This window comes from Staurois parvus, unplaced genomic scaffold, assembly GCF_062004578.1.
Source record: "Staurois parvus isolate SC_StPar_1 unplaced genomic scaffold, SC_StPar_1.0 ptg000601l, whole genome shotgun sequence".
NCBI classification, from domain to species: domain Eukaryota; kingdom Metazoa; phylum Chordata; class Amphibia; order Anura; family Ranidae; genus Staurois; species Staurois parvus.
The window spans coordinates 53,225-68,372 of record NW_028318397.1 but is presented as its reverse complement, the minus strand read 5'-3'; the positions used below and the strand labels follow the sequence as shown (position 1 = coordinate 68,372).

The window sequence follows — 15,148 nt, the reverse complement described above, 5'->3', positions numbered from 1 at the left end:
TTCTAGTATCAAAAACCTGTAGGGTATGATTTGAAATTGCATAGGACCTTTCATACAGGTAATGAGAATGTACTCTATGGATAACCTTCGAAACTAGAGGAGATATAGTGGATTTCCATGCTTTAGTAAGAGTTAATTGGGCAGCAATTAGGATGTGAGCAACCACTGTGCGGGATTGGACTGGAAATAAATTCAACATAAGATTTAATAACACCAAATGTGGATTGGGATTCATATATACTCTAGACACTCGAGAAATCGAATGAAACACATCTTTCCAAAAACTCCGGATTCACCCACAATCCCGAAATACAGGTAGTAAAGTTCCAATACCACCACAATTCCTCGAACATGAAGATGATGCATCAGAATACATTTTTGAAAGTTTAAATGGGGTAATATAACTGTGGTATAGGATTTTTAGGGAGCTGTCTCAATGATTAGTACACTTCGAAAGACTTCTATTACAGGACCAAGCCACCCACCACTCCTCTGGAGTAAAAGATCTGTTCGGATCCTGTTCCCATTTTTCCACACATGTTAATACAGAATGATCTGGATCATGTTGCAAAAATCTGTAGAACCACGATATACCCTTTTTCAGTCCCAACGGGTTCGTCAGAGCTTGCCAGATCTTTGAGTCCACCTCCGCCCATGCATTGGGAGTGGCACCAAGATAAGCCTGGATTTGAAGGTATGGATAAAGGCTTCGCCTGGAGTACAGAGTAGGGGGATCCGAGAAATTGAATAAGTCTGCATCTCTCAAAGGCTTTGTATTAGGATTGGGAATGATGTGGTCATAAGTTTCCAGTGGTATGTCCAGCCTTATTTTAGGGATAGCGAGAGTAGATTTAGATAAACTTATTAGCCAGGCACCCAAGATAGCCGAGATCGAAAGAAGATAGGTACGTTTTAATTTCGGGGAGATAACTTTTGCAAGTATTAATGCCTGGAGGTCCTGAGCCGGGACTGTACTCCTCTCCATCTGTACCCATAACTTATCCGAGTGGATGAACCAATGCTGGAGTTGATCCAGTAATGCCACGTAGTAATAGTTGGATATTACAGGGAGACCTACACCCCCCTTAGATTTATGTTTAACGAGAGCGGCGAACGGAATTCTAGGTTTCCTCCCTTTCCAAAGATATTTTTTCAATGCAATATCTAATTTATTAAAGTAGGAATGGGGAATGAGGATCAGAATCGTCCTGAAAAAGTATAAAAGTTTAGGCAGGATCAACATCTTAAAGGCCGCTAATCTACCCAACCAGAAGAATTCAGTTTTTCCAATTGCCAACAACTCCTTCAACAGTGCCTGAAACAATGACTCATAATTATCTTTAAACACGTTGGAAGAGGAGAAGGACACACGAATGCCCAAGTAGTCTAGACTTTTAGTGGACCAGCTGTACAAGAACTTATCCTTGAGGCCCTGCAAAAATTTCTTTTAAATACCCATAGGAAGCGCACAAGATTTAGTAATATTGAGTTTATAGTAAGAAACCATGCTAAACGTATTCAGGGTAGAGGAAATTGCTGTCAGGGAAGTCAAAGGGTCCGTTACGGTAAGAATGACATCATCTGCAAATAGACCGATCTTGTGGGACATATGTGCAGTCGTTATACCAGAAATCAAGGGATTCAGTCTAATTGAGGTCGCCAAGGGTTCTATCACCAATGAAAAAATGATAGGAAAAAGAGGACATCCCTGTCTAGTCCCATTTGTGATTGAAAAAGGTTCTGACAGAGCATTGGATGTAAAAACTTGCGCTGTGGGAACAGTATAGAGCGCTGTAATAGCTGATCTAATGTACCCATGCATACCAAAGTTGCCAAGAGTAGAATCGAGATATTGCCAATGAACTCTGTCGAATACCTTTTCGGCATCCAAAGCCAGAAATACAGTCTGCGAGTTACGGAGTTCAGCAATCCGTAACAAGTTAAGCACTCTACGTGTGCCATCTGCTACCTGCCTACCTTTTAACGAAACCTACTTGATCTGATTGGAGAAGAGAAGGAGTCACCATTAAACTCTATGCTAAAATCCTTGCCACTAGATTAAGATCCGTATTAAGTAAGGATATAGGGCGAACGTTTTGAGGACAATCTGGGGATTTGCCTGGTTTGGGTAAAGTAACTATAATTGCTTTCAACATCTCAGGGGGAAAGGCCGCCATATCGGCTGCCTCCAGGAACACTCTTTTAAGGTGGGGCAATAAGATGTCTTGAAATTCCTTATAGTATTCTGCTGTGAACCCGTCTGCCCCAGGCTATTTCCCCTTTGGTAACGCTTTAATGGCGGCTCTCATCTCATAATCTGATATAGGTTGGTTCAAAATCTCCAACTTAGACTGATCCAGTCGAGGCAGAGAGAGACCCTCAAAAAAACTCTTAATAAGAGCAGGGGTAGGCTGATGTGTGTTGGGATTATCTTGGAGATTATACAATTGAGCATAGTAGGCCCGAAATGCCTCCGCAATTTTGTTAGGATGGAAGACCTTTTTCAGCGATATGGGATAAGTGAAAGGATTTTGGCTTTCGCCTGTTTAGTGTTGATGTAGGAGGCCAGTAATCTACCGGCCTTATTACCCTGGGTGTAATAATTAGTTTTGGCCCTTCTAAGGTATTTTTCATGCTGGACCAAGAGAAATTCCATAAGAGCTAATCTATGAGACTGTAAATCCTGTAATACCTTATCAGATAAACTCTGTGTTGGGATTCCAAACAAGCGATCTTAGATAGGATGTCAACCATAGCACTTTGTCTACGTTTTTTCTCCCTGGAAGCTAACTGGAGTAGCACACCTCGGCAAACGGCCTTATGTGCACACCACACGTTAAATATATCCATTTCTGAGGATGCATCCATTGTAAAATACTCCTGCAATGATTTAGAAATATGTGAGCGACTACTAGGATTTAGGAACATAGAAGCATCATTGCGCCACAGGAATACTGGTGAAAACTTTAAATTCTATTTAATGCTGAGGGATATGGGCGCGTGGTTTGACCACATCATAGGATGGATGGTTGTTTTGGTCACATTCTGAAGAAGTTGTAAATCCGTAAGGAAATAATCGATTCTCGAGTAGGATTTATGCGGGGACGAGTAGTACGTGAAGTCTTTCTCTGAATTATGGAGACACCTCCAAGCATCATAGAGATTGGACTCCCGAAGGGTCGACTCCATCGAACACCGTATCCCCCACGACTGCCCCGAAACATCCAAGGATTTATGGACAATAGCATTAAAGTCACCACAGTAAAGTAAATAACCTTTCTGAATTTTTGAAACCTTTTTCCTCAGTGAGTTGAAAAATGAAATTTGGTTAGTGTTAGGGGCATATAGGTTCACAATCGTTTAAGGAATGTTATTAAGTTCACACACCATTATTAAGGACCTACCCTTCCGGAGAGAACGCTACGGACTATTTTATGGCAATCAGGACACCACATTTTTTCTGAGGGGCATTAGCTGTAAACACGTGGGGAAACAATTTATGGCAACTGCGGGGGGCTTTAAGAGCTGAGAAGTGGGTTTCTTGCACACCGATAATGTCCCCACGGAGGTTCTTTGTCTCCTTCCATAACATGCCACGTTTGTACAGGTTGTTAAGTCCATGAGCATTAATAGATACAACATTCAGTACCATTTTAAAGTATACCAAATAGTACATAGTCGCCATCTAGTGGCCCAAAAAATATTAGCAGCACAGCAATGTTAGCATGTATGAAACCACTCACAATAACCAGCTGTCCCTGGAGAAGATGCACAGACAACCCCATCATCAGAGACCGTTCAGTGCCCCATGAGAATTCCTGAGATAAAGCAGTTGATGATACTCTGTTAGAAAAATCAGAAATAATAGGAGAGAAAATTGGGAAAAAACAAAATAAAGAACACATTAAGTAAGAGCAGGTGAACCAAATCACTTCAACAGGTTGGGGTAAATTCCAGGACCCGCGAGCAGATGTGCCTGCCAACTGAGCACGGTACTGGACTAGAGGAGGAACCCTCCCTCGACCCAAGCAAAGTTTAGAACTGCAAAACAGTGCCTCAGTCCGCCACTGTGCCCCAATCAGAAGCAACTTTCCTAGGGGGTTATTTAGCGGACGGAATGTCTCCTTCTGCAGGTATAATCCCCCATTTCTTCGCAAGCTGAAATCCTTCTTTTCTGAGGTGACAGTCAGTAAACGGTTATCCTTTGTAATCAACAATTTATTGGGGAAGCCCCACTGATATTTCATGTTCTTACGGAGAAATTTTGTAAAGGAGAGTAATTTTTTATGGGCAAGAATGGTATACTGGGAGAGGTCAGCGAACAGCAATATTGCCAGTAATGAATTATGCGTTCTCGCAAAGGCCATCAGTGACTCCTTTACATGGTAGAAGTGGATTCTAGCAATGACGTCCCTGGGGACATGGTCAGGAAGAAAGGAAGGTTTCGGCAGTCTGTGCGCTCTGTCCACAATCACATCCCTCTCAGACAGACTAGGCAGCAAAGCTGTAATCAATTGCTGAATATACCTTCTAAGATCTGCAGCGGGAACTATTTCGCTCACCCCCCTGAATTTAATATTATTTCTACGTGAGCGATCTTCCAGATCTGCCATTTTTTATTTTAGTGCCTTCAATTCCTCTTCTGCGTCATTGTGTGCGTCCACTAATTCGTTGTGGGCAGTCGTGAACTCGCCCATTTTAGTTTCCACATGATTGACCCGCTCTCCTAGATTCTCAACCTCTGCATTCAGCCGTGTCACAAAACTCATCATGTCCTTGTGCAAAGAACCTTTAAGAGTGACAAGCATATCTTTCATAACAGAAGCAGTCAAAGGCAGATTTTCAGCAGGGTAATCTTCCAAACGCTCAACAAACGCACTGGTATGATTATGAGAAAAGGAATCATTAACCACTTCCCGACCGGCCGTTGTATATAAACGGCCGGACGGTGGCACTGCAGGGTCGGGTGGCCGTCTATAAACGGCCTCCCCGCACCCTGCTTGTGCGCGCTCCCTGGGAGCACGCAATACCGCGATCCGGTGCCCGCTGTGTCCTCCGGACACAGTGAAACACCGATCGTCGGACGGGACCTCTGTACGAGGTCCCGATCATGTGATCACTGATTGGCCAATCAGTGATCACATGCAAAGTAGTAAGCAAGATGTCACTTCTGACATCATTGCTTACTATGTGTGAAATCTGTGAATGATCACAGAGGTCACATGGTACAAGGCTATTCACAAAAGCCTTGTACCATGTGACAAGCTATGACCAATCACAGCTCACTCAGTTCTTTTCAATGAGTGCAAGAATGCACACAGAGAGAAAGAGAAATGATTGCTTTTATATCCTATATGGGTGTAAAAGCAATCAGTGTAAAAAAAAAAAAAAAAATCTTCATCACCCCTCACAAGTAGTACAGTGTCACCATGGTGACACTGTACTGCTGGGTGACCGTATGTAAAAAAAAAAATAAAAAATAATATAAAAAAATAAAATAAAAATGTAAAAAAAAAGTTTAAAAATTATAATTTTTGCTTATAAACTAATTTGGATTTTTTTTTTTTTTACTAAAAAGATAACGGAATAAATTTTGGCTAAGATTTATGATGAAATATTATTTATTTGCAAAATTTTATAAAAAAAAACACTTTTTTTCAAATTTTTTGGACATTTCATTTACATAGCAAAAAAAATACAAATCCCAGTGGTGAATAAATACCACCAAAATAAAGCTTTATCTATCTCAAAAAAATGGTAAAAAAATCATTTGGGTACAGTGTTGCATGACCGCGCAATTGTCATTCAAAGTGTGATAGCGCTAAAAGCTGAAAATTGCCCTGGTCAGGAAGGGGGTAAAAGTGTCCGGTCTGGAAGTGGTTAATGTGCTCACCAGGCAGCTGTGGATCAGAAGAGCGCTGGTTTGGCTTTTGAGGGCTGCTGGCAGGTGTAGTTCCTGCAGATTGTACAAGGCTAGGAGGCAGAGACTGCTGAGAGTGGGAATGAGGACTCTCCTCTGCCATATATGGCTGTAGGGAAGGAGAGGTGCTGGGACCGGTGCCGGGACCGGTGCCATCTTGGGAGGAGGAGGGGTCGCCCGCCGGAGTAAAGATCTCCGTTAGTTTGTGGGGCCCCTCTTTGATCTTTCTCTTCCCCTTCCCCATATGCAGGGATCGGTTCCCACACTGTTCAGGTAGGTGCCAGGTAAGGAAGGTCACGCTACCTTGTCCCTCATCGCTATGAGCCGCAGTGATTGCGGGCGGGTCACGGAGCTCCTGCACTAAGCGGCTATCCCCATTGGCAGCCAGCCAGGTCCCCCGTCTATACATATTTCAACAATGTTTGTTATCATATTCATGGAAATATCTCAGTTTATACAATTCTAGTATGTTGTCAGTAAATGGTTCTTTTTTTCCCCCTAGGTTACAATTTACACTTCCTTTTTGCAAATGATGGGGCAGGTGAGTTAAACTGGCTGTTTACATTTTACACTGCTGCATATAGGCCTGGCCGAAATAAATAAACTACATATAAAACCACTACATATTTCTTTTAATCAGTTTGTTTTTACCCATCATATGTACAAACTCTCACACTTGGTAGGTAATGTATACATTAACTATTAAGGCCCATGTATTAATGTATGGTAAAATGGACATTTTACCATGCAGTACTGTGATAAAGCAAAGGTACTACACACTGTGATGCATTGCTGTAAGTTTCATTTTGAGTGGCTAAAATATTTTGTAGCTGAAGTGTAAAGTACAACTTGAACAAATACAAATAAAAAAATGTTTTCCACTTCTAGATGATTAGATTCCATGGAGCAACACTTCCTGTGTATATCGTATCCAATCTATTACTTGCATATGGAGCACAGTTGTATTCGCTATCCAGCAAAGGTAGAACATTTTTATTTAATGAACTTTGTTAGTAGTTTTCTCTGAACAGATATGGTATGTACACTTATAAGTATTTACTGAACTTGTCCCTCAGCTCTGTAAAACTAGGTCTGGCGATATTTAACATTTGCAGGGTTATCAAAGAGGAGTCATTTTTTTTCCCCACACAGTTGTGTAGTTGCTGTACAGGTAATTGTTCTGTTGGATCTGATGGAACAATTGTTGATGAACCCTCAAGTTTAGATCCTGTATAGATGTTTAAAAAGCAGGAGGTTCTGGACCAAGCTCACTATTTTTTACAGAAAAAGTTGAGATTTGCATGATTAATCTGCCAGAATATCTGGATATATTGATTGGTAATGCAGTTTTGCTGCATATGCATTATTTTTAAATCATAGGCTCCATTTTACTTAGGTTTGTTATGGTTTAACCACTTCAAGTTCGGACACTTTAACCCCCTTCCTGTCCAGGCTAATTTTCAGCTTTCAATGCTATCACACTTTGAATGACAATTGCGCAGTCATGCAATACTGTACCCATATGAATTTTTTAGCATTTTTTAAAAGACCGATAAAACTTTTATTTTGGTGGTATTTATTCACCACTGGGATTTTTATTTTTTTGCTATATAAATGAAAAGTACAAACATTTTAGAAAAAAAGTGTTTTTCTTGTAAAATTGTGCAAATAAGTAATCTTTCTTCTTAAATCTTGGCCAAAATGTATTCATTTATCTTTTTAGTAAAAACCCAAATTAGTTTATAACCACAAATTATAATTTTTCTAAAAAAATATTTTTACATTTTTATTTTATTTTTTTTATATATTTTTTTTGTTTGTTTTTTTAACATGCCATCACCATAGTGACATAGTGACACATAAAAAAAAAATCTTCATCACCCCCCACAAGTAGTAACTTGAAGATGAAGATTTTTTTTATTTTTTTACACGGATTGCTTAGCAATCATTTCTACTTCTCTCTGGCTGCATTCCTGCAGCCATTGAGAAATACTGTAAGAGCTGTGATTGGTCAGAGCTTGTCACATGGTACAAGACTGTTGTGAATAGCCTTGTACCATGTGACCACTGTGATCATTCACAGATTTCACAAGTAGTAAGCAATGATGTCCGGAAGTGACATCTTGCTTACTGCTATTTATGTGATCACTGATTGGTCAGTCAGTGATCACATGACTCGGGACCTCACACAGAGGGTCCCGTACAGCGATCGGTGTTCCGCTGTTTCATCCAGACACAGTGGGCACCGGATCGCGGTGCCTCTCGCTCCCAGGCAGTGAATGCAGGGGCCAGTTAGAAACAGCCACCCGCTCCTGCACTGCTCCAAGCGCTGTTTTAAGGGGGGGGGCACATGGCCGTATTAATGCAGGGCAGCTGCCCTGGGCCCAGTAATTATCGTGGGGCCCTAAGCAGCTGCGAGCGGTTTGTGTGGAGGGAGACTGACGGTATAGCAGGAAGCTCAGCGGCACATATCTAGCTCTGCATACAATGCCCAGCTGAGTAGGAGTTGGCTTAAAAATTTTGACAGGCAGAAAGAAAAATGGCAGTGTACGCATTGGAGTAGAGCTGTCAGCACACGAAGTTAAGCAGTGGCTTGTTGGCATGATCAGAAAGAAGATGAGCATTATCGGTGTTCAGCGCCACAGTTAGTAAGAGCAGAGGACATCACATACCTGACGAAGGGGTCCTGCACGGCTCCGAATCATTGCATTTTCTTTTGTGATGTGATCTTTTTGCAATAAAAACCTTTTTTGGACCATATTGGAGATCCATGGCGTGCTGGCAAATATGCACATTTGCCTATGATGTTTCCAGCCCCAGCTGGTAGTTGCTACAGCACTCTCCATTGATGAGCCATACTTCCAGGAATGTGTGCGAGAGGAGTATAGATAAGATTGCAGTCTCTGACCATCTCCTGTAGTGTGCCTGCAGTCTTTGACCGTCTCCTGTAGTGTGACTGCAGTCTTTGACCGTCTCCTGTAGTGTGACTGCAGTCTTTGACCGTCTCCTGTAGTGTGACTGCAGTCTTTGACCGTCTCCTGTAGTGTGACTGCAGTCTTTGACCGTCTCCTGTAGTGTGACTGCAGTCTTTGACCGTCTCCTGTAGTGTGACTGCAGTCTTTGACCGTCTCCTGTAGTGTGGCTGCAGTCTTTGACCGTCTCCTGTAGTGTGGCTGCAGTCTCTGGACCGTCTCCTGTAGTGTGTCTGCAGTCTCTGGACCGTCTCCTGTAGTGTGTCTGCAGTCTCTGGACCGTCTCCTGTAGTGTGTCTGCAGTCTCTGGACCGTCTCCTGTAGTGTGTCTGCAGTCTCTGGACCGTCTCCTGTAGTGTGTCTGCAGTCTCTGGACCGTCTCCTGTAGTGTGTCTGCAGTCTCTGGACCGTCTCCTGTAGTGTGTCTGCAGTCTCTGGACCGTCTCCTGTAGTGTGTCTGCAGTCTCTGGACCGTCTCCTGTAGTGTGTCTGCAGTCTCTGGACCGTCTCCTGTAGTGTGTCTGCAGTCTCTGGACCGTCTCCTGTAGTGTGTCTGCAGTCTCTGGACCGTCTCCTGTAGTGTGTCTGCAGTCTCTGGACCGTCTCCTGTAGTGTGTCTGCAGTCTCTGGACCGTCTCCTGTAGTGTGTCTGCAGTCTCTGGACCGTCTCCTGTAGTGTGTCTGCAGTCTCTGGACCGTCTCCTGTAGTGTGTCTGCAGTCTCTGGACCGTCTCCTGTAGTGTGTCTGCAGTCTCTGGACCGTCTCCTGTAGTGTGTCTGCAGTCTCTGGATAATATGCACTACCCTTTAGTGTGTGAAGGGCTGCAGTTCAGACCCCCAAAATCTCATCAGTTTCAGGTTAAGCCCCTTGTGGCATACAGTAGACCTTTCACCTCAAAGGGGGGGGGGCTACTAATGTAAGGGGACACTGATGGGGACACCTGATGCAAAGGGGGACTCTGGGACACCTGGTGTAAAGGGGGACTCTAATGGGGACACCTGATATAAAGAGAGACTCTGATGGGATGCCTGATGTAAAGGAGACTCTGATGGGGACACCTGATGTAAAGGGAGACTCTGATGGGACGCTTGATGTCAAGGGCGACTCTGATGGGACGCCTGATGTCAAGGGCGACTCTGATGGGACGCCTGATGTCAAGGGCGACTCTGATGGGACGCCTGATGTCAAGGGCGACTCTGGGGGCATGGTCTGGTGTCGATGTGAGTGGACGTGCGTGGCCTGACTCCTCCTCTTGCCCCGTGACATTCTTAATGCTGTGAGCCGTGATCGAGAGGAGTTCTCCCCGGCGGACAGTGTTGGTGGTTGGGTTGAAGTAGTGACCCGTCTGGGCAGTGAGAGGTCTGGAGTCTAGGACTGTCTACTAGGTGGTGGGGACGGCTGAGCTTTGGAGGCAGTGGTTCAGGTGGCTAGAGGTCTGAAGGCTGGTGAGACTGACGGCTGCTTGTTTGGCTTCCTTCCACAGCTGGGGCTGTGGAGGAGAGGAGGGCTGCACACCAGGTGGTGAGTACAGCTGGGCTGTGCTGGAAACGGATTAAAGGAGCGGAGGACTAGAGATTGGGTGGTTGGAGTGTTGGATAGCCTGACCCAGTGTTCTCACAGAGGAACTGAATTACTTTAAAAGGATTGAACAGTAACTGATCCCCCATGCCTAGAAAGAAGGGAGAAGAAGCAGTGCAGCAGGATGGGACAGACATTCAATTGCAGCGATCCGCAAATGATAAGGGGAGCCAGGTAGCAGCCAAGCTGGAGCTCTTTGCACACACGCCTGCAAAAGGGAGCCAATCTACTTTACAGCAGTCTAAAACCCAGGTGGTGTCCTCCCCAGTAAATAAAAGTCAGGGGCAACACATGGCAGGCTCAGGTGCGAGCGTAGCAGGAGAGTTGGTGGCAGAGATGGAAAATTCAGTGTTGTCCCCTGAAGCCTGTGCTTTACAGTAGACGTACCCTCCTTTAAAGGAAGTATTGCAAGCAACCAACTCCTGTAAGTCCTCCCTATATGAAATGTCTGATCAACGTAAGGGCATAAGAGATGAGATATCCTTTTTGAGACACAATTTACAGAAAGTATATGAACGAACAGCCTTGGAAGGAAAGAGAAGTGTAGTGGAAGACAATTTGAGCCCAGGAAAACAGGAATAAAAGCATTTAGAAAGTAAATGTAGATACCTCCAAAATGGAGGATATGGAAAATAGGCTGCGAAGAAATGACATGAGGATTGTGGGTCTCCCTGAATGTAGTGAAGGGCTTAATCCGATTGAATTAATGGAGAAATGGCTTACAGAAACATTTGGAAGGGACTCTTTTTCAACACTTTTTTTGCTGTAGAAAGATCACATACTTCCCCCTCCGGTGGAGTCAGCCTAGGCCCCTTCTCATGAAAGTGTTGTATTATAAAGATAAACTTACTATACTCTGAAAGGCTAGAGAAATGAGAGACAGTTTCTACAATGGGATCAGGATTTCAGTGTTTCCAGATTTTTCCCCGCAGCTTCAGAGGAGAAGAACAAAGTTTATAGAAATGAAATGGAAACTGCCGCAATTGAAAGTTATCTATGCCATGCTGTATCCCGTCCAGCTGTGAGTGGTGGCTTTTGAGGAAACCCAATTTTTCAATACACCAATTGAGGTAGAAGCATGGCTAGAAACAAATTAGACAAAATTGTGGAGAAACTGAAATTTGCATGTAGATTGTGTTCATGCCATTTAGGTTGCACAGCAGATTGATTTAAGAATTTTTTTTTTTCCTTAGGATGGGGTGGGGCGGGCGGGGGATAAATTGTGGAAAGGGGGGATTGGTGATTTTGTGGTTCCTCTTTGGTTACATTTTCAGTTTTTTTTTTTTTTTTTTTTTTTTTCTTTTTCTATATACAGTGGATATAAAATGTATACACACCCCTGTTAACATGTCAGGTTTCTGTGATGTAAAAAGATACAACTGAGACAAAGATAAATAATTTCATAACTTTTTCCACCTTTTAATGTAACCTATAAATTGTACAACTCAGTTGAACAACAAACTGAAAACTTTTAGGTGGAGGGAAGTTAAAAATAAAAAACTATATTAATATGGTTGCATAAGTGTGCATACCCTTAAAACTAATACTTTGTTGAAGCACCTTTTGATTTTATTAGAACACTCAGTCTTTTTGGGTATGAGTCTATCAGCATGGCACATCTTGACGTGGCAATATTTCCCCACTCTTTCTTGCAAAAACACTCCAAATCTGTCAGATTGTGAGGGCATCTCCCGTGCACAGCCCTCTTCAGATCACCCCATTCCAAAACTTTAATCTTCTTCTTGTGCAGCCATTTGGATGAATGCTTTGGGTCATTGTCATGCTGAAAGATGAAGTTCCTCTTCATGTTCAGCTTTCTAGCAGAAGCCTGAAGGTTTTGTACCAATATTGACTGGTATTTGGAACTGTTCATAATTCCCTCTACGTTGACTAAGGCTTCTGTTCCAGCTGAAGAAAAACAGCCTCAAAGCATGATGCTGCCACCACCATGCTTCTCTGTATAATGTTGTTCTGGTGATGTGCAGTGTTGTTTTTGCGCCAAACATATCTTTTGGAATTATGGCCAAAAAGTTCAACCTTTGTTTCATCAGACCAGAACACATTTTCCCACATGCTTTTGGGAGAAATCAGATGTGTTTTGCAAAATTTAGCCGGGCTTGGATGTTTTTCTTTGTAGGAAAAGGCTTCCGTCTTGCCACTCTACCTGATAGCCCAGACATATGAAGAATACAGGAGATTGTTGTCACATGTACCGCACAGCCAGTACTTGCCAGATATTCCTACAGCTCCTTTAATGTTGCTGTAGGCCTCTTGGCAGCCTCCCAGATCAGTTTTCTTCTTGTCTTTTCATCAATTTTGGAGGGACATCCAGTTCTTGGTACTGTTACTGTTGCTCCGTATTTTCTCCACTTGATGACTGTCTTCACTTTTTTCCATGGTATATCTAATGCCTTGGAAATTTTTTTGTACCTTTCTCCTGACTGATACCTTTTAACAGTGAGATCCCTCTGATGCTTCGGAGGCTCTCTGCGGACCATGGCTTTTGCTGTAGGATGCAACTAAGAAAATGTCAGGAAAGACCTACTAGAACAGCTGAACTTTATTAGTGGTTAATCAGAGCCACTTTAAATGATGGCAAGAGTGTGCTCACTCCTATTAAACATGATTTTGAATGTGATTGCTTAATTCTGAACACAGCTACATCCCCAGTTGTAAGAGGGTGTGCACACTTATGCACCCACATTATTTTAGTTTTTTATGTTCCCCCCCCCCCCCAAAAAAAAAGATTTGTTTATTTTTTTATTGAGTTGTACAGGTTATAGATCACATTGAAGGTGGAAAAAGTTCTGAAATGATGTATCTTTGGCTCATTTCTTTTACATCACAGAAACCTGACATTTTAACAGAGGTGTGTAGACTTTTTATATTCACTGTAGTAGGGATTTAATTGGAAGTCATTATAATATGGAGAGTCAAAATTTCACATTGATCACACATGAAGTCCACTTCAGATGCCCCCTAATGAGGCCAAAGGGTGGAAAGAGAGGGTTTTGGTGTATGTCTGTTGTTTATTTTATTGTCGTTGTTGTAGTTGTGTAATGTATGAGGTTTTCTTTATAAGCACACTATCAAGAAGAGAAGGAATGGGAAACAAATGTTATTCAGGGATTCAATATTATGAGTTAATTATGTCACTGAGAAATGCACGCACTATTTGGTATAGACAGGATAAAATTAGAAGAATTTCGGGGGAGGGGGGAGGAAAGAGAATGAGAGTAGTTAGGGTGGTAAGTTGGGCTATAAGGAATATTAATATGGCAGATGATATCAGTAAAATATGCTCTTTCAGTCTAATTCTTTGAATATATGCTCCTGGAATGTTCGAGGTTTGGGGAAAAGAGTGCTGCAGTTTTTGCTACAATAGGGGTGCTTTGCCTGTAAGAGACACATCTCACTAAGGAAACAGCTTCTCACTTGAAACGCAGGAGGTTTTGTAATCCGTACCATTCTGTGTATGTACCTCCTATTCAAGAGGGGTATTTTGATTGATTCAGGGTTGTGTTCTCTTGTAGACAAATTAGTGTAGACGATAAGGGTCGATATATCTTTCTTTATGGCTCTTTTGAGAATTTTGTGTGTGTGTTGGCTAATATTTATTCCCTTTAAAGCTGAAGTCATATACCACTTGATAAAATTCTTACTTGATAAACCAGAAGTACCCGTAAATAGCAGGAACAGATTTTAATATGGTCCTTCATAAGAGGATGGACCAATTTCCACCAGGCTCATTGACAAACCAAGCACCTGATAGCTCGCTATCCCAATTAGTTGGGGAAGCAGAGTTGAGGAATATATGGAGGTTGCGAAACCTCAATGATTTACAATATTCTTGCTTTTCTAGAATGCACTCCACATTATCCAGAATTGACTTCCCCTTATGAGTGAAGGAACATTATTTTATGGTAAAAATATAAAATATATGCCTAGAGGTCTTTTGGATCATTCGCCATTGGTGTTGTCAGTGAGCTTGGGGGAGAATCGTCGTATTGGGCAATGGTAAATGAGTCCCTTTTGGTTGGAATTAGTGGGAGAGTCTGGGTGAGTGTTCACTTCTCTGAAGGAGTTTATCAAGAGGAATGTTGGAATGGCACCCACGGGGGTGGTATGGAATGCTTTAAAGGGTTTCCTTCAGGGTATATTGATACAACAGGCTTCCAAAATCAAGAAACGTAATAAGGAACGAAAAAAAAACATAATGGGAGAGGTTTCAGCAGCAGAAAGGGATTACCTGGGTGACCCGTCCCTTGAGGCATTTCAGCAATGGGTGAATAAGCAAGAGACATATAAACAAAGGGCTTTAATGAGGGCAGAAAATAGACTGTTATTTCAAAATCAGTGTTTTATGAAGGAGAGAGCGAGGGACATATGTTGGCTCTTTTGACAAGAACAAATACATCTACAATGGTTATACCTTGCATCACCATTCTAATTAAGCGGGTTTAGCTCACAAGGAGTTATTCATATCTGCTTCCTGTTTTGGTCCTCCCTAACACCTCTTATTCTTTCTCTCTGAATGTAGCCCTCTCTTCCATGGGATTTGGAGCAGTCTTCTGGCAAACTTTGCTTCTGTGGATTCTTCAGCAAAAAAATTTCTTGCTGACTGAGACAGAAACAATTGAGTACTGTCCGTGATACTTTTTTTATTTGCACTAACAT

The 15,148-nt window shown here is 42.5% G+C and overlaps 1 protein-coding gene across 1 annotated transcript in view; it reads left to right on the top strand.

Moving 5' to 3' along the window:
• PGAP1 (post-GPI attachment to proteins inositol deacylase 1) overlaps positions 1 to 15,148 on the top strand; it is a 446,717-nt gene that overhangs the window by 392,805 nt on the left and 38,764 nt on the right. The window contains exons 19-20 of the mRNA XM_089692689.1: positions 6,423 to 6,461; positions 6,809 to 6,902. Coding sequence (XP_089548815.1) covers positions 6,423 to 6,461; positions 6,809 to 6,902 — 133 coding nt within the window. The remainder of the gene's footprint in view (positions 1 to 6,422; positions 6,462 to 6,808; positions 6,903 to 15,148) is intronic.